This window comes from Hippoglossus stenolepis, chromosome 20 (assembly GCF_022539355.2).
Source record: "Hippoglossus stenolepis isolate QCI-W04-F060 chromosome 20, HSTE1.2, whole genome shotgun sequence".
Lineage (NCBI taxonomy): Eukaryota > Metazoa > Chordata > Actinopteri > Pleuronectiformes > Pleuronectidae > Hippoglossus > Hippoglossus stenolepis.
Genome location: NC_061502.1, coordinates 4,256,200 through 4,274,587, shown reverse-complemented (window position 1 = coordinate 4,274,587; position 18,388 = coordinate 4,256,200). Strand labels below are relative to the sequence as shown.

The window sequence follows — 18,388 nt, the reverse complement described above, 5'->3', positions numbered from 1 at the left end:
TTGTTCCCATGTGTTTATTATTTCGTGTCTTGTCAACTTGCTGCAAATCATAGATGCCATTTTCTGTTTGATAAGAATAGAAACTTCTTTACACTCAATCTTCCTGTTTTCCCTCTCTCCATCCTTCTATCAACTGGCGGCTCCTCCTCCTTCCTCAGACCCCCTGCAGTCAGTATTGCAGACACTGGAGAGGCAGCATGAGGAGGAGAAGCGTTGCGCCCTGGAGCGTCAGAGGCAGATGTATGAGCAGGAGCTGGAGCAGCTCCGCCAGAGACTGGACGCATCAGGTCTCCCAGTCAGTGCTGCTGTAACATCGCCCGGCTACCAAAAACGCTTGCGGCGCTGGAGTGAGGACAGGTGAGAGTGGACTGGACAGATTTCCACGGAACAGTATAGTGCTTGAAAGAGAAGTGAAGACGTATCCAGATACATTGTAAATCCTGCATGGTTGTGTCTGATTGTGGTGCAGGGAGGCGATGATGACTCGCACCCTGCGGCGCCTGAGGGAGCAGATAGTTCGGTCCAACCTGCTGGCTCAGGAGGCCGGCTTGATCGCAGAGGAACTCAACAAGAGAACCGAGTACCTGGTCACTCTTCAGATACCTGCCTCTAACCTGAATGCCAACAGGAAGGTAGAGTGGTGTCTGAAAATAAAGAGAAGAAGAATAAAAATACACCGTCTGACACAGGAGGTGACGATGTGTTTGAGGCCCACATGAATCTACAAATGCATTTCCCCTCCCTCTCTGTCTTCATAGCGTGACGTGGTGCTGAGCGAGCCGGCCATCCAGGTCCGTCGTAAAGGTAAAGGGAAGCAGATCTGGGCTCTGGAGAAGATGGAGAACAGGCTGGTGGACATGAGGGAGCTTTACCAGGAGTGGAAGGACTTTGATGAAGACAACGATGTGAGTGAAGAGCGACAGATTACTACTTCCAAAGGACCCTGGAGTCAAACATGAGGTTTATTCACCAGTTTCACACCATCCTAACTTCTCTTCTTTTACTCTGATGCAGGTGATGCGGTCCTATTTCAAACGTGCTGACCCGTTCTTCGATGAGCAGGAGAACCACAGTCTGATCGGTGTGGCCAATGTCTTCCTGGCCTGCCTGTTCTACGACATCAAGCTGCAGTATGCATTGCCCATCATCAACCAGAAGGGAGAGGTAGGAGCTGACTGTATACAATGGATAGTTTGAATTGTAGAACACTCATTGTAACCTGTTATGTCCATTCACTTAAATCCATTCACTGTTCTTTTGAATCACAAAGGGCTACAGGTAACAATATTTTTTATTGAACACTAGCAACTGTTTTGAAGATAGCTGAATCACTTTAAAGCTGCACTAGTAGTGACGATCCCACAGAAAATGATCACCTATCTCAGATCTAGGAAATGTTTTGGTGCCTTTTCAGCTCATTGTTTGGGCTTTCTATTTTTCCCCAGTTAGTGCTCTCATCAGCCTTGTTTTCAACCATAGCTTTTTTCAGTGACAAAACTTTCTCCAGTTAGGGAGAAAAGGTGAAAATGCTAATCAAGCTAACCAGGCACGTCAGAGGAAATCAATAATTTTCTGACATAATACTGAAATCTATTTTTTCATGAAGTCTTTTTTTGATAACTTTAATAGTGTGGCCTAAAGTATGACGATGACATGAGTCTGCCTCTATGGGTAATATAAACCTCTGTGACCACAAGATAAATGAATGTAGAGACCCCACTTAACAATTAATAGACAAAGTTAAGAAAGATGTGCTGAGTTCTTGCCAAGGGAAGTAATAGAAACGAGACTCCAGCCATGTGTTGTTTGTCTGTGTATGTGTGATGTGTGATGTGTGTGTGATGTGTGTATCAGGTGGCAGGTCGGCTGCACGTGGAGTTGTGGCGGGGGACAGAGGGCTCTGAGGAGGAGAGTCCAGATCAGCCTGACGCTCAGGAGAACCACAACACAGACGGAGATCCAACGGAGCGTAAACTGAATTGTGTGGTGAGAACACGTAGCTTCATTAACTGCTCGGATTATCCTGACGTTCAGGAATAAACGAGTCAAATCCAGGAAGACATCTGATGAAGTATATATTTCTTCTCATTGACATATAAATCTTAAGCTTACACTTGGTATAAGTGAGGAGAACTTCAGTTTAAGGTGTTGCCAGTGGTAAAATAGTCTCTGATTAATAATGGATCTGGCAGAGAGGCTCTGTGTCTTGTCTTCCTCCAGTTCACTGCTCTGTGAAACGTTTAATTAACTCTGAGTCGACCCATCGTGGTTATCTATTGCTTCGGTTTTCTTATGATGAAATGAAATAAAAACAAAGTCATTCGTCTTTGCCTCGAATTCTTTCATATTGACCTAAAGAACTAATAAAATGGTTTCTTGAGAGAGCCAAACAAAAGGTTTTAACAGTCCACCTTGGACTCTGCAGATTCAAACACACTGAAAAAACTATGGAGAAACTGTGGTATTTGTATTTTGTCTCTGTAATTAAGTTTTTTCCTCCTTCTCTTTCTCTCAGGTGAAAATCCTCCAGGCCACTGGTCTTCCTCGCCATCTGTCCAACTTTGTCTTCTGCCAGTACCACTTCTGGGGGCAGGAGGAGCCTGTGTTCATCGCTCCAGAGGTGGCGCCGTCCAGCTCATCATCAGCCTTTAGAGACCCTCAGTGCACTGTGGTCTTTGACAGTGCCAAGGTAAACACTCTGGTGGTAAACAACAATAAAAGTGATGATAAAACATCAGCAATTGACAGTAACAGAGGATGTAAATTCCTGTCTTTGCAGGAGTTGTCTGTGTCAGTATCAGATGACCTTGTGGAGTTTCTGGGTGAGGGAGCTGTGGCCATTGAAGTGTACGGCCACAAACAGGCCAACCACCGCAGAAACCTGGCTCTGTGGGACCTCGGAGTAATTCAAGCCAAGACCAGATCCCTCAGAGAGAGGTAGAGTATCACAAATGCTGATAAAAAGGCCTTAAAAGAATAGTTTCCAACTTGGCACAAATGTTCAACTACACTCAAAGATTCACTGATTGAATCTGGGTGGTCAAAGGTCACACTGACCTCATATCAGTCTGGGAAAAAAGATGTTGTCGCCTAAAACTGCACTGGTTGGCGCAGGATTGCAACCACAGGGCAGTAGTTTCTAGTTTAAGGTATACTGTACTCTTCACAGTTTTCTAAACAGTTGCTGCTTAAAATTAGCATGTCATTGTATTTTTACTTATCTTTCATAACTAGGAATAGTGTCAGCTAGAATAGCACTCATTAGAGCCCATATCTCCATCAAGGCCCAATATTCCCCTGAAATCCAATCAAGCTGCACCAAATTTCACACACTCATATTTATCTGTTGCCTAAATATGCCATATTTTCTCATCAAGATGCATGAATTATTTCCTCAGAAATTTGTGAAAATGTCAGAAAATGTCAAAATCTCACAATGTTGATGAAAGAAAAAAAACATTCTGGTATCTGCCTCCTGACCAGATATGCACCAAAATTGAATGAGTTCTTCCCTGGCCCATACAAGTTTTGTTGTAATTCGTCCAGTCGTATTTGTATAATCTTCCTAATTAACAAAGGGACAAACAAACACAGAGGAAAACATAAGCTCCTTGGCGGTGGTAGAAATCAACCATGGTCAGCTTTAATGATGAGTACGTTTATTTACACTGTATGACTTTGCATCATTAGATAGTGGCAGCAGGCATCACAGGAAATGGGAAGGAGATGAGTCCGCAGCTGGACTCTGGGTGTGTTACTGTTCATGATCAGTGTCTTAATCCCTATAGGCCACAAGAGCATCCCAGTTAGTCTTACTTTAGATGAGTTCAGTCATGCATTATCTCTCAACATGAAATTATTAAGGGTAAAGTTGTCCAAATGCTCCCTTTACAAAAACATCAAAGCATGCTAAACGGAATACCTTAATATGTGTCATAACATGATGAATGAAGGTATAAGTTAGTGCTACGTTTGGCTCAGTTGTGACCGTGTAGTGTTTCCTCGTCCTACCTGCAGATGGAGTGAGGTGACCCGTCGACTGGAGCTGTGGGTGCAGCTGATGGAGCTGAATGAGGCTGGACAGTTCACAGCTGTGGAGGTTCTTCCTGCCAAAGACATACGCACTGGAGGAATCTTCCAGCTTAAACAGGTTAAAATACTATTTCAGTGATTACTATTTGGATATGTGTTTCATGTATTCAGAATTTTGTATTATTATCATCCTCATACTGACTATTTGAGCTGGAGAATGAATATAAACTGAGAATTAAATGGACCGTAAATGTAAATCTGTACCTCCAGGGTCAGTCCCGTCGAGTTCAGGTGGAGGTGCGCTCGGTGACTGACTCGGGCACCATGCCCCTTATCACTGCCTCCATCCTCTCTGTGTCCATCGGAGACGTCCAGGTCCGACAGACGCATGTCTCCAGAGGCAGCGAATCCCAATGGGTGAGGAGGGAATGTTGATAGTAGCCATTAAATTACACGTTTTTAGACAGTCCCTCTTGAACAGTTTCTCTCTCTGTTTACATTTCAGGCTGGTGATGAAGACATGGACAGTTACCAAGTATGTAGATGATCATTAAAAAATCTGCATAATGGGCTGATAAAATGTGTTTCTCTTGTGTGAACAGTAAAATACAAAATTCTGGTTCAGCTGAACTGAATGTGTATCTCTGCCTGTGTGTATTTGTGTGTGTGTGTTGATAGGAACAGGACCTGGAGAGGATGAGGGAACAGTGGCTGTTCACACTCACTCAGAGGCAGGAGTATTTGGACCAGCAGCTGCAGAAGGTCGTCTCCAAACCAGGTGAAGCTGCAAAACACATTCAGCCTGAAAACAAATGAGAATTTGTGAACAAAAATAACAGAAGCAACATTTCCAGTCATTCATTCATCTACTCTGTATCCCCTTTTTTTATGGTAACATGTCATTTCCTGCCAACGCACAGTGTGATTCAGCTCTGTAAGATTGACTCAGACTTAATTTTACCTTCTCATTTTCCTTTGTGAAAATGTATTCATCAGTGTATAATTTTGCAGCACAAGTGTTGCCTTTGCTGATTCTTTTCTCACAACCAACTGACAGTGATCTAGAGCTCAGCAGCGAAGAAAAAAAAATCTAATTTATTTTCTGAATACAGATTTTGATTATCAGCCATAATATCATAACCATCCAATCAAGACTTACCACAAGCTACAAGACTGTGAAACAATGTTATGTGCTCCGGTAGAAGCCACAACTCAACATGATATCAACAGCGTTTTAAGAAAAAGGTGTTGGATTTGCGATGTCACGGAGAAGTACTACACTACCCACAACCCTCAGGTGTAAGAGCAATGTGTCTGATTTGTGGAACTAAGCTTTTACCATGGAATTGTCTATCACAGTTGTGGAAATCATGTCGGCTACGATTGGATGGTACAAAGTAACATTATGTTGACCACCCAGTGATCATGCTTTCGTTTTTTAACATACTCTGGTTTCTTAGAGATGAGGAAAAGAGTCTAAAGGTGAAAATCACTACAACAAGGTTAAATTCAAGAAGAAGCAGCTGGAAGTCCAATATCATATTTGCTCAGAATCAAATGTTTTACGGTCAAGATTCATCTCGGAGCTGGTCGACCTGGTTCCAGGCTTAAAACTCTTTTAATAGGGATTTTCTGAAACGTAAAATGTAAGAAAAGGAATGCACTTTTAAGATCCTTTAATGTCCCTCTGTTTTTGCCTCTTTCCACTATGTGCATGTTCTGTAGATAAGTCCGAGGATGATGTTGAAAGGGAGTCTCAGTTGCTTGAGTGTCGTCTGACTCTCACAGAAGAAAGAAATGCCGTCCTAGTGCCCTCAGCCGGCAGCGGCATCCCTGGCGCACCAGCAGAAAGGTGTGTGTTGGTAAAGGAGAAAACTATGAGTTTTAAGCCATTTGTTTATCCCATTCACTTTATCCCATGATGCTTTAGTGTGCTGGTCATATTTATACTCCACTGACACCCACGCCTTGGGCTTTAGTCTTTCCTGTAGCAGCTCAAATTACAGCTAAAGAGTTCACAGTTCTAAGCATCTTTAGGGTGAAACCATGGCAACTCACTCATTTGATCTAATGGCCCTACACACCTCTAATCATCAGATAGTGGGATATTAAATGCTTCCTGTGGCTCGATGACAACTGAGGTGTCAGCCTCTCTGTGTCATGGACTGGGTGTTTAGTTGCTTTAATGATGGCCCTGTTTCTCTGCAGGGTTCCTGTCTCTGGAATGGAAACACACATTCCCGTCCTGTTCCTGGATCTCAGTGGTATGTTGTTCTCACAGTCTTCTGTCGTCCTTTTTATCTTTTAACTAACAAGCCACTCACGTTCTGTCTTTCTTCTCCTGCCAGCTGATGATTTCCAGTCCAATCTTTCAGCCCCATTATGTGGGGGTCTGGACGCGTTGCTGAGTGGGGAGGATGAAGAAGAATTCTTCGACCTTCATATTGTTAAACACTATGATCCAGAGGTATTGAGACTTGCATGCAGAGTGTGTATTTGTATCTGATTTCAATTTAGTGAAACTGCTTCTATTTAAGTTTCCAATTTAAATAGTTGGTCTCACAGACACAAGGTGGAGGGAATTCTTAAGCCATTGATTTTCTGTGTTTCAGGTCAAGGTGGAGGCTTCCTGGGACTCGACGGTTCATGACTGCCCCCAGCTGAGTCGCGTGGTGTCGGCCGACCAGAGGGTCTACCTGACGGTCCTAGCAGTGGTTCAGCTGAGCCACCCGGCCCACATGCAGCTGATCCTCAGAAAACGCATCTGCGTTAATGTCACTGGAAGACAGGTGGGTGACCCCAGGAGGCATATTGGGAAGGAGTGAGCTGACACAACCACATCTTTGCATTCTCCTTTTCACAATGTATACTAATTAGATGAGTAGATAGGAGAAAATGATATTGTGGGTTTGTGTGGCAGGGTTTTGCACAGAGTCTGCTGAAGAGGATGTCCCAGCGCAGCACCATCCCCGGCTGTGGGGTCACATTCGAAATCGTCTCTAACATCCCAGGGGTAAGAACCAAATGACTTTTTTTTCCTTTTTATAAATAAACAATAATATCAAGATTCATGAGCAATTGCATATTCATCCCAGAAAAATCTAGAAAAAAATAAACAGGGAGAGCAGATCATGGATCAAGAAATGATCAATGGCTGAGGGATTTAAGAAAAAGTCCAGATTCAAAAAGCTGTGTTCAGTTTTTGTATGTTTTATGTAATCTTTTTTAATTTTGAAACATCATTTTTTTTTTATTACACCATGTGAGATGTTTAGAGGGAGAAAATCCCAATTGTTGTGGCTCTTAACTACTCTGAGACGTCTGATATGTGAACCTGATTGCACGCAGCTGTTTGTAAGACGTCAGACGGAGAGAAATGTTGGAAAACATTTGTTAATCTTGAGCTACGTATTGCAAAATCTTTTTATGTTTAATTAAAGTAACTAATAACTAAAGCTGTCAAGTAGAAAGTAAAATATTTCTTACAGAATAAAAAAAGATGTCAACACGGTGTTATAGTCAAAGTTATAGTAAGTGACACAGAGACTGACTTTAAATGTGGTTCTAATAATTGTACAAATAATCAGCAGTGGATGTTTTTAATTTTTTAGTCCGCCAGGATTATTTTCATGTATTGTTTATATGACTTTTAAAACACCATGAGAATGGTGCTCTGTGAGCACATACCTCTGCTAATGCCCTGTGTCGCCATGTCAAATCATTGTTTCCCATTAATTATCTGGACTTTGGTGGTCTGCCATATTCTAATTTGTCCAGCCACAGTTTCATAATGAACCAAAAGCATTTTCTACCTTTCTTATGAGAAATCTTTAACGTTTTGTTTTGCTCTGCTGCTGCATTGTATAGCTGTGTGCAGCACATTCAGGCCTCATAGTTTCAGCTGCAGTGTTGTGCATACCCTCAAGTGGTATGCAGTTCTCTCTCTCTCTCTCTCAAACGAGAACTTCCACTCTTTAGTCTGTGTACCTGTGAATCTGTTGCATGTGAGAGGGCTGTTCGTGCATGTGAACCCCTGCTACCTCCATAGATTTAATAAATTCAGTGGAAAACACAGCAGAGAAAATGATACAAAATTCCTGTAATCATGCTGACTAACAAAACGAAAACATAACCTTGGCAGTTAGTAAAAATGGTAAAACCTGAACAACAGAAAGTAATTTTTGAGCAGCAGGTGTACAAATGTCTGGCAGGATTTCATCTTTCCTTATGACACAGAAATGTTGAACAAATAACTCTGATGTGTCACATCTTCAGGTCTTTGTTTTCTCAATAAGAGACCACAGCCTTATAATCTGCTGCCAAGTCGTCGGCTGGTTAAAGGCTGGATGCTAGTGCACTGTTTCTATAACTACATTTCTGCTTAAGTTCAGCCTGAAGATACTATCTGCATTTAGTTATTAATACTGATTTGTTTAAGACTTGTAATAAAACAAAAGTGAGTGGTCAAGTGATAAACTGGTTATTCTAAATACCATTACCATAAAATACAACCAAACCAGAGTGAAAAGACTTTGATCACATTGATCAGTTACTGGCCCTAACGCTCTGTACCCCTGCTCTCACAGGACATCCATGGTCCAGAGGACAGGGAGATGTTGGCGCGGCTCGCTGCCAGCGCTGAGGACGACCAGTCAGCCGACAGTGAGGCGGCCATAGAGAAATACCTCCGTAGCGTCCTGGCTGTGGAGAACATCCTCACTCTGGACCGTCTCAGACAGGTCAGGAAATATACTTCACAGATAAATCATTTTGCATTTAATCTTCATTTAGCTCATTCAGAATACCAAGTCACTTATAATACGTGAGCACATTAAATCCTCAGTCTTTTTTCCACGGTTCATGTAGTTCATTATATTTCCAGAGTAAAAACACAAAGTTGCAGTCTCTATAAATTTTACAAATACATATTCTCATACAATTTCTAATTTATTTGGTGTGTGTGTGCGTGTATAGGAGGTGGCTGTAAAGGAACAGATGGGGGTCAGAGGGAAACCACCCAGACGCTGCCTGAGCTCTCCAAACATCAACCGGGTAAGAGAGGATTTATTCTGATCTCAACATTAAAGGGTTGGTTCAGGTTTATTTTCAAACAGGATGGTTGTGAAATATCTACATCTTCAGACCTGGTATTAACATCGGTCCTGAGAGATCTGACCACAAGTGGACAGTGTGAAGTTCCTCTGTTCTCACCTGGTATTCAATATCGTCCCGAGTGTGTCTCCTGTGACAACTTGTGATCAGATCTCACTTCCCCACTCTATATCCAAATAATCACGTATGTCATTTCTATTTGCCGTAACTAAATAATGTTGTTTTTACCCAGTTTGAGTTTACAAATGTGTCCAATGTCACTGTGTTTGTGTGTGAGAGTGTTAGTGTCTGTCTGTGTGTTGGCACAAGAGAAAGAGAGAGGAGTCAGGAGGGGTTGAATGAGTTTGGTGCAGGTCTGCTGTGAAGAAGAATTTTTCCCAATTTAATTATAATTAATAATATATTTTAAATATCAGTCATTATGTGATCAGTGTTGATATTGTGGCTCTGGCCCTGAACAAATCAACATGTGGACACTGAGAAAAAATATGTTTGGTTAAGGTCAGAGTACGTCCTCTGAGCAGGTGGTCGTTCATATGTGGCCCAGGACTGTTTGTGTTCACACAGATGTGGCCACATGCTTCCTAGACCACTTCCGAATGTGGTTTGAGTGATCAGATCTGAGGATGTATTAAGGAAACATTTCAGGACAAATGTTAATACCAGGTCTGAACGGGAGCAGACAGAAACCAAAAGCTGCAAATGGCATGAGTTACTTGCAACAGTATATAAAATTCACTATACACTATATTAATATAATGTAAAAAAAACTATTGGGGGAAAAAAATAAGAAATGAGCAGCTTTGTCTGAGGCTGGTCTGCTGTCCCCCCTTTGTGTATTGGGGTCTTTTTCCCTCCCTTTCTTATAGGTTAGTGATGCTGTTAGGTTATGTTTAGATGTCACAGAAATATAGAGTTAGGTCGGCCTAATGTTAATGATTGGTCAGAGTTACAAGTAGAAATCAGAGGAAACAATGGAGAAACAGGCCTGTGACACGTAACTACTGTTCATCACAACTTGCTTCTATTCTGGAGTGAAGGTGTTTTGTTTAGTTTTTTACTTGACTCCTTACTGTGCTGTGAACCTGTCTACCTGCTGTTAACCTGCTGTTAACCCGCTGTTAACCTGCTGTTAACCCGCTGTCTACCCGCTGTTAACCAGTCTACCTGCTGTTAACGCTGTTAACCTGCAGTCTACCCGCTGTTAACCAGTCTACCCGCTGTTAACCAGTCTACCCGCTGTTAACCAGTCTACCCGCTGTTAACCAGTCTACCCGCTGTTAACCGTCCCGCTGTTAACCAGTCTACCCGCTGTTAACCTGTCTACCCGCTGTTAACCTGTCTACCCGTTGTTAACCAGTCTACCCGCTGTAAACCAGTCTACCCGCTGTTAACCAGTCTACCCGCTGTTAACCTGTCTACCTACTGTTAACCTGCCTTACTAACACCTGAGCTCTGAACCTCTCTCTAACCAGCTGACAGCCAGTACTCTGGATCTCTACTCCTCTTCTCACCAGCTCAATGACTTCAATGTGAGTCATGTCAACTAACCCTCCTATATTTATCAACATTTCTAATAGTATTAACACTGTTTTTCATCTTTTGTCAGAAATACTGGAAGGTTTTACCTTTCCAGACTAAAAACACTGAAGACTAAGGAGGGAATATTCAATTTCTCATTGAGATTTCTCATCTCTTAGGTTGCTCATTGTTCTGAGACATTTCTAAATGATAATAACCATTCATATATTCACACAACACCTGCACATAAAAGCAATTTATGCTCGTGTTGACCTGCAAAGACACTTCTGATGTTTCAATTGTGTATCACAAGCATGGAGTTGAGGATGACTACAAAAACAAGAGCTTTTCTGCCTCTGTAGGTTGATAGATAAATGGATATATGGATACAGGTAGATAGATAGATGAAGATATGTAGAGATAGATGGATATAGCTATAGATAGATGCACAGAGGAATAGATATATAGATTGATAGATGGATATAGATGTTTAGGTAAGTGAAAAAATAAACTAAAATTAATGGGTATTGGGTTGAAAAATAAGGTTAGAAAATAGACATAGATATATATTAGATATATATTAATTAATGAATTCATATAATAGGTAAGAGGTTAAAATCAATAACTAAATGGTGACTTAATTACAAAACATATAAAGGTCATGCACTACTAATTTAAGTAAGTAGCTGAAACTAATGGATAAATGGTCCAATAACTGGAAAATGTCCCATCAGTGTTGTTGCAATTCTTTTTGCAACCAATAGAGTCTGCTAAAGGTCACAGATTATGGAAATGCTGCTTTCAGCTGTGTGTGTCCTCTCATGTGTTTTCCTTGTGTGTGTGTGTGTGTGCAGAGCTGGAAGAGCCACCAGGATCTTTGTGTGGTTCCTCCTCCGTCCAGACGCACACTGCCCAGTTCCATTTCCCACAACCTGAACCCAGAAGCAGGTACGACTAATAAAACCTTCATCTTCTAACTCATTCTTTCTGTGGCTTTTAATCATTTTTCTCCTTTTTTGCTGCCTTCAATGTCATTAGGGCTCTTTTTGATGCTTTAGCCCGTGGCCAACTATATCTTTGCCTTTGCTCTGAATCTTAATTCAGCACTTGTTTCCCTCTTTGCTCACACATTTCTCTCTGTTTAAAAAACCTTTATCTTTTATCTGTCCTTTTTTCCTCCACTTCTGCTCCTGTAACCTCCTCTATCAGTGCACTCAGGCTTCGCTGCATCTTATCTCCCCCCAGTGAAGGCCTCGCCCAAGCTGCTGAAGTCACTGCTTCCTGGTGGGAAGGAAGATAGCGGCACCGAGACAGTTGTCCATCAGCAGGTACATTCATTCAGCCCGCTCATCATGCTTTGAAATTTATGCTCGTATTCTGCTTGCTTTTCTTATCTGGGATTTAAAGTTTATATGCGTCATTGCAGCCTGAATCTAAATATACCCTGTACTCATCAGAAGCAAGTCCTATTTCTTCCGTTGCCATGGAAACAGAGCTTATGTAGATGGAAACACAGATGATAAACAGATAAAGTGTAAATGCCTCAGTGCCCAAGATAAGTGGTTTTCAGAAGTTTGCAAAAATAAAGCCGATAAACTTCATCATAAACAAGGAATACAAAAACTGTGATTTGTGTCGACCTTAAATCATCTTTTAAAGGTCGTGAGGCAGAACCTTTTTTTGTTCAAGTACACTAGTATCGAATGGCTTCAGTAAATATCCAGACCCCTCCACACTTAGCACACTTTAATGTGTTATGGATTTAATTGTAAACGGATGAAATTGTTGCCATCTGCACTTCAGCTCCCATAATGACCAAGTCAATACATAGTAGTAAATGTATTGAATAAAAATCGACAAACTGAAATTTCTATTTTTATAAATATATTCACACTATTACAAGTAGGGTTGGTAAGTTTTTTCTTAGACACTTAACATCCTATTTGTTGAAATCCTCTTCACATCCCATTAGACATCAATTAATGAAGAAAAAAAGCCGGATGTCTGTGACCCTTACAGGACTATAATAAGGTCTGAATGAAATGATTTGCTGATGTACCTGTCTGTCACTACTGACCTGCCTGCACTGTACATGACTATCGAGACTATAGCCTGTAGTTGTGAAGCAAGGGAGTCACAGAAAAGTCGGCTTCTTAGCAGTTGTCAGTGCACATTCATTTGTTTTGGGGTTGTAGCTTTGACGAGAGGGCTGATGGGAGAGGGTGGGATGTAGCGCTTGTTAGTTTTTCCTGGATTACCAACCCTAGCTTTAATTCAGTGGTTTGTAGAAGCCTCTGAAGCATAAATTCCAGCTTCCAGTCGTGTTGGGTGAGTCTGTACAAACTTTTAACTCCTGGATCATCCTCTCAGATCCTCTCAAGCTCTGTCAGATTGGCTGGGAAGTGTCTGAACTGTCATCTTCAGGTTTTTTCCACAGATGTTCTATGGAGACTTTAGCAAGAACACTCAAGGACAGTTTGAACCTCGTCCCGAAGTCATTCAAGCATTGCCTTGCTGTATCTAGTCTCAGGTTGTGTTCCCTCTACAGCAGGTGTTCTTTGGTATTTGGCTCAATTACTCCCTTCCTATATTATGACCAGTTGACCAGTCACCATGCACAGATGCTGCCATCACCATGCTTCACAGCAGAAATGGTGTTACCCATAGAGTTTGGATTTCTGCTCAATAAACCTTTGTCTCATCAGATCAGACCATCTTTTCCCTCCTGCTCTCGGAGTGCATAAAATGCCATTTTGCAAACTCCAATCAGGCTGTCATATGGCTTTTACTTAAAGAGGTTTCTGTCCTGCTGCTCTACCTTAAAAACCTGATTGATGAAGTGCTGCAGAGATGGTAGTTTAAACACGTTCTCCCATCTCTGCAGAGCAACTTCTGAAGCTCTGGTAGTGACTGGTGGCTTCTTGGTCACCTCCCTGACCAAGAACCTTCTTGCCTGGTTACTCAGTTCAGCTAATTGGCAAACTCAAAGGATGGTTCCAAAGAACACTCAGAGCTTTAGACTTTATATGAGCTTTGCCTCATCCCAGTGTTACCTCAGACGTCACACGTCACACGTCTAAAGCAAGCGGTCTGAATACTTTTGTAAATAAGAGATTTTTAAGAACATTTCTGAAAGCACCTAATTTTACTTTGTCTTTATGGGATTGATGGACAATTTTCCATTTGAAATCTACAACATAGCACAGTGTGCAAAAGATGAATGGTTCTGAATTCTTTCTGAAGCCTCTGGATATTTACCAAACATTTTCATATACGTTTTCCTCGTACAAGTAGTGGAGGTAATTTCTGGTTTCATTACATTTTCATTGGTTTCATTTCTGGTCAATGCAAAAGTCAATGAACCAATCTTTTCTAAAAATAGAAAACATTACCATCATCTTCACATTTAGAAAGCCTGGGAGCATAGTTGAAAAATTGGTAGATAGATTTCAGTATTTTGTGCCTTACTTTAATGTCGCTAGACGGCTCGAGACGGTCATAAAGTGAAAATGTCTCAGTCTTCACCTTTGACCATTTGGTTTGAAATCGGTCCCTTGCCTCCACAAACTTCGTGGAAGTTCACTTCTAAATTGCTGGAGTACTCTTTACTACTTAGGTGGGGGACATGAACTTTTTGAAACCACTCAACTCAATCAAATATTCCTGCAGTGTCTCATCTCATCTTACAAATCAGCAAAAAATATGAAAATCCTACTTTCAGCTTACTGCAAATAAAAAGACGCAGTTATTATAAATAGCATCATATCATTAACAGTAGTATTTGCTACCAGTCACTGTTGTGTGGTTTCAGTGTCTGTTTTATACAGAAATCACAATAAATGTTAAAGTAATACACTGACAAATGTATCAAGAATGAACGTGACTTTTTGAGTCATTACATTTGTTGAATCAAAACCATCAGTTTACACAGAACAAATTGGATTCCTGTGAGTGATTGACATGCTTGTAAAATGTTTGTGATCAGAGCAGACGTTCTGCAAACATCCCCCGCCGCGACGGCAGCGCACTGTGTGTAGAGGAGGGTTCATTAGGAGCAGGTGAACTTCACCCCCCACCACCCATAACACTCCTTCACCTCCTCCTCATGTGCTGATCTCCAATCATGTGCCACAGAGACTCCGGAGTCGGCAGCTTTGTCATCGCAGCCAAACACTGCAGCATCTGATTTGGCTGATTAGAAGCGCGAGTCGCTGGGGGAAGCTAATCTCGGAAATCACGTGTCGTGGTGTTTGGTTGGAATGGAAACGAATCGCTCCTCGATGGTTCATTGTTTGAGGTCATAAGCCTGTCTCACTGCAGTATTGTGAACTTAAAATGGATGAGCGATTGATTGTAGCCGTGATCCTAAAATCGGGATCAGTACAGTGAACAGATTTATGTTAGACATCCCACATTGAAAGATTGAACATGTCTGGTGATGTAAGACTGTATTTATTTACACCTGATACTACTTCCTATTAACTACTGCCATGTTAGAAAACCCAGCGACTGTGTGTAGACTGGGAGTCAAATTCACTTCACTCACAAAAATAAGAATTTGAGATGTGACTCACTTGACTTTTAAGCAAAAACATTGAAGTCTCAGTTAGATGAGGCTTGTGTTATTCTTAATTTTTCATGTTAAGGACCAAAACCAACAGTGCTTTACCCTCACAGTACTTTGTGTGATTTTATTGTATAAATATTGAGAATTGTTAATTCCTTCAGCATGCGATGACGTCAGGGCTGCATCAGAGTTAAACACTCATCCTGATTAATATTCTGTGTCTGTTAAGCACACAGACGAACAATTGTCTTAATTTATTAAATATCTTAAAATATCTTCACATATTAGTTTTTTTTAATTACCACCGTCAAAACTAAAAGAAACCTCGAGAAGCAAATCACACAGTATTTAATCAGCTGACAGATCATATTGAGTGAGAAAGAGCTAACTTGAATACTGAATAGGGATAAATGATAATGGTGCAATTATAATTATGGTGCAATTATCCTGATTGTTTTACCAGTTTATCCTGATTATCTGTCTGAGTGATCTGATGAGCAAATATTGTCATTACACTTTCTGCATCACATATCAACATCTTCGCTGCTGATTACTGAAATAAATGAACTATTTTATTCCTTTTCAGTATATTTTATAACTAACTGATTATTCACATTCATAAAACATGTCTGTGCAGCAGCAATAAAGTAGATGACCACCAGGGATGGATACGTAATGTAGATTAGTATTCATTAAAGCAGTACAGTTTGATGATCAGCCCCAAGTATCTGCTGTCTAGTTAACTCCGAGATTAACTTCTTTCCTCCACTGACTCTATTTCTGTTCCACTGTCACACTGAAGCCTGATTCATAATTCTCCCTGAGCAGCTAAACCTCACCTGACTCTCACACACACACACACACACACACACAGAGAGTCAGGGTAATGACTGGGTTTGGAGACCTACAGGCTCATATTAACATCTAATCTTCAGGTGGAGCCCAAGCAAAATGATGCCGACTCGCTCGCGATTCCATCTTGAAATCTGCTCGACAGCCTCTCAGTGCAAATGTACAGATTGTTTTTATCTGAAGTGACATTCATTTCTTTTGAACTCGCTTCCAGGCGCAGGACTTGCCGCGCATCATCGTGCAGTCAGCCAGCGTTGAAGAGGGCATGAGCAAACATCAGCAGCTGGTAAGTTCTGGGATCATTTGTTCTGTTGTAGTGTCAGTGTGTACCGGGAGTGAGGGCCCTGAACTCTTATCTGCTGGGTGTGGCCACACTCTGCTCCCTCTCAGTGTTGAACTGTAAATAAAGATGGATTACGTGTCTCCTCTTCCTCCCATTGTACAATGGTGAAGCAAAAATATCCCATATGCGGGTCCCGCCATCTTGCATTTTTTTATTTGGGGCCAGAGTCTGCTCTGTACTCATCCTGGTGTCAAGATGCCATATCAAGGTCCCGCTTATACATGCTTAACCAATCGTGTGCCAGTCTCATCTGTCAATCATGACATGTCATCCTGTTTTTATAGCATCAGCGACTCAATTAAAGCCAAACTAATAACATATTTGCTAATATATCAGTGTGATAAGAACTACCTGAAATGAAAAAAAAATAACATCTTTAAGAAAAATCCCTGTCCCATCCTCTAACATGGAGGAGGCAGTTAAGGGGGTGTAATGGATAAGGTTATTGTTGTAGTCTAGTAGAGTTTGAGTCTATTGCAGTGTTGATTTTGGTAAGTGTCAATGTTTCAAACAGGAAGTCAGCTTCTGGGTTACTAATACAATTGTCTCTTAAATCCACCCCCAGGTTCCCATTGAGGAAATCATTCCTGCCGACATCCAAGCAGAGATGCCCCGATCCGTACCTCTCCCACCGCCCATCATCCCAGAACAGACGGAAGAATCCACCCATAGCCCAGTGAGCGAAGCCTCCAGTGGATACATGTCGACCAGCATATCTACAGTAACACTATCAGACGTCTACACATTGAGCTGGGACCTGCCCCAGATGGTGCCTGATGAAGAGGAAGAGGACACTAAAGTGGAAGAGGACACTAAAGTGACACAATCTTTGATTCACCCAGAATCCCTCCTTGTGGAACACCCAGAGCCTCAGGAGGAATCGCAGGGTTTGGACGACGAAGCAGCTGCAGACAAGATTGACTTGCCACCGTCCGAATTACACAATACTCCATCAGATTCAAATCTGAGTCTTGAAGAACCAAATCAGTTTCCATCAGGTAGTTTGAAGGAGGAAGAAATGCCAGATCCCGCAGAAGAATCAGATCTACCAGACCAGGCCGAACAATCTGAAGACTCAGCTGCTGACCCGATTGGATTAGACCATTCGGAGCCTCTCAGTGATTCAGTGGAAGTCGAGCAGAATGAAACCAAACCGGCAGAATTGTTGCAAATACCCGTCTCAAAATCAGAGACCCCACAGGAGACAGAAGAATTCAAGCTACCTGCTACAGATGAGACAGAAGCAGAAATGCCGCTGCTTGATGAAACACAACCGTCAGGGCAAGAAGATCAAAGTCAGCCTGAGCAACCCGAAGAAGACGAGGAGACCTTTGACACGTTTCAAGATCCAGCTCCAAACCTGATCCCAGTTTTGTCATCAGTTGACTCAGTTCTTCAAGATTCATCAGAGCAACAATCAAACGCTGAGGCCTCGGACCCTATCGACACCTCAATCCTGACCTCAACCTCAGCAACAGATGAAGTGCAAGAAGAATCGCCCGCCGATGAATCTATGAAAGCTCCAATAGCTCCCACTCCTCTGTTCAGCATTCAACCTTCCAAATCTGCTGCCTCAGCGGCCAACCCCTTCAAGATCCAGAAAGTGAAGTCTTCGGACCTCAAGTCCTTTCACGGTATTATGGATGAGGAGACGAGCGAGCACGGGGATGAGGCCAGCAGCCATGGAAGTGGACTCCACCTCTCTGTGCCAATGGAAACCCTGGAGATCATCTCGGATTCTGAGGAAGGAGATGTAACTTCAATAGTTATCCCTGAATGGTTGAAAGAAGGGGAGTTTGTAACTGTGGGGTCCAATAAGAGTGGAACTGTGCGATATGTGGGACCCACTGATTTTGCGCAGGGTACCTGGGTGGGAGTGGAACTGGAGGTACCAGCAGGTGAGGACAACTGACCTAAGTCTACGTTTTTCTGTCAAATTAAACATCTAACACACTTTTCTT

At 41.9% G+C, this 18,388-nt stretch overlaps 1 protein-coding gene across 9 annotated transcripts in view; it reads left to right on the top strand.

The window, feature by feature from the left end:
- LOC118099642 (kinesin-like protein KIF13B) overlaps window positions 1-18,388 on the top strand; it is a 37,104-nt gene that overhangs the window by 17,384 nt on the left and 1,332 nt on the right. For 4 of the 9 annotated variants that reach the window (XM_047338087.1, XM_047338086.1, XM_047338089.1 and 1 more), the window contains 23 exons: window positions 159-357; window positions 470-632; window positions 759-905; window positions 1,015-1,164; window positions 1,855-1,986; window positions 2,516-2,689; window positions 2,780-2,937; window positions 4,018-4,150; window positions 4,303-4,449; window positions 4,538-4,567; window positions 4,711-4,810; window positions 5,758-5,884; window positions 6,241-6,296; window positions 6,381-6,499; window positions 6,645-6,821; window positions 6,953-7,045; window positions 8,619-8,771; window positions 9,007-9,084; window positions 10,620-10,676; window positions 11,520-11,613; window positions 11,875-11,993; window positions 16,299-16,370; window positions 16,993-18,325. In XM_047338087.1, coding sequence (XP_047194043.1) covers window positions 159-357; window positions 470-632; window positions 759-905; window positions 1,015-1,164; window positions 1,855-1,986; window positions 2,516-2,689; window positions 2,780-2,937; window positions 4,018-4,150; window positions 4,303-4,449; window positions 4,538-4,567; window positions 4,711-4,810; window positions 5,758-5,884; window positions 6,241-6,296; window positions 6,381-6,499; window positions 6,645-6,821; window positions 6,953-7,045; window positions 8,619-8,771; window positions 9,007-9,084; window positions 10,620-10,676; window positions 11,520-11,613; window positions 11,875-11,993; window positions 16,299-16,370; window positions 16,993-18,325 — 4,011 coding nt within the window. The other 5 variants (XM_047338090.1, XM_047338092.1, XM_047338091.1 and 2 more) reach the window with 5 other exon arrangements.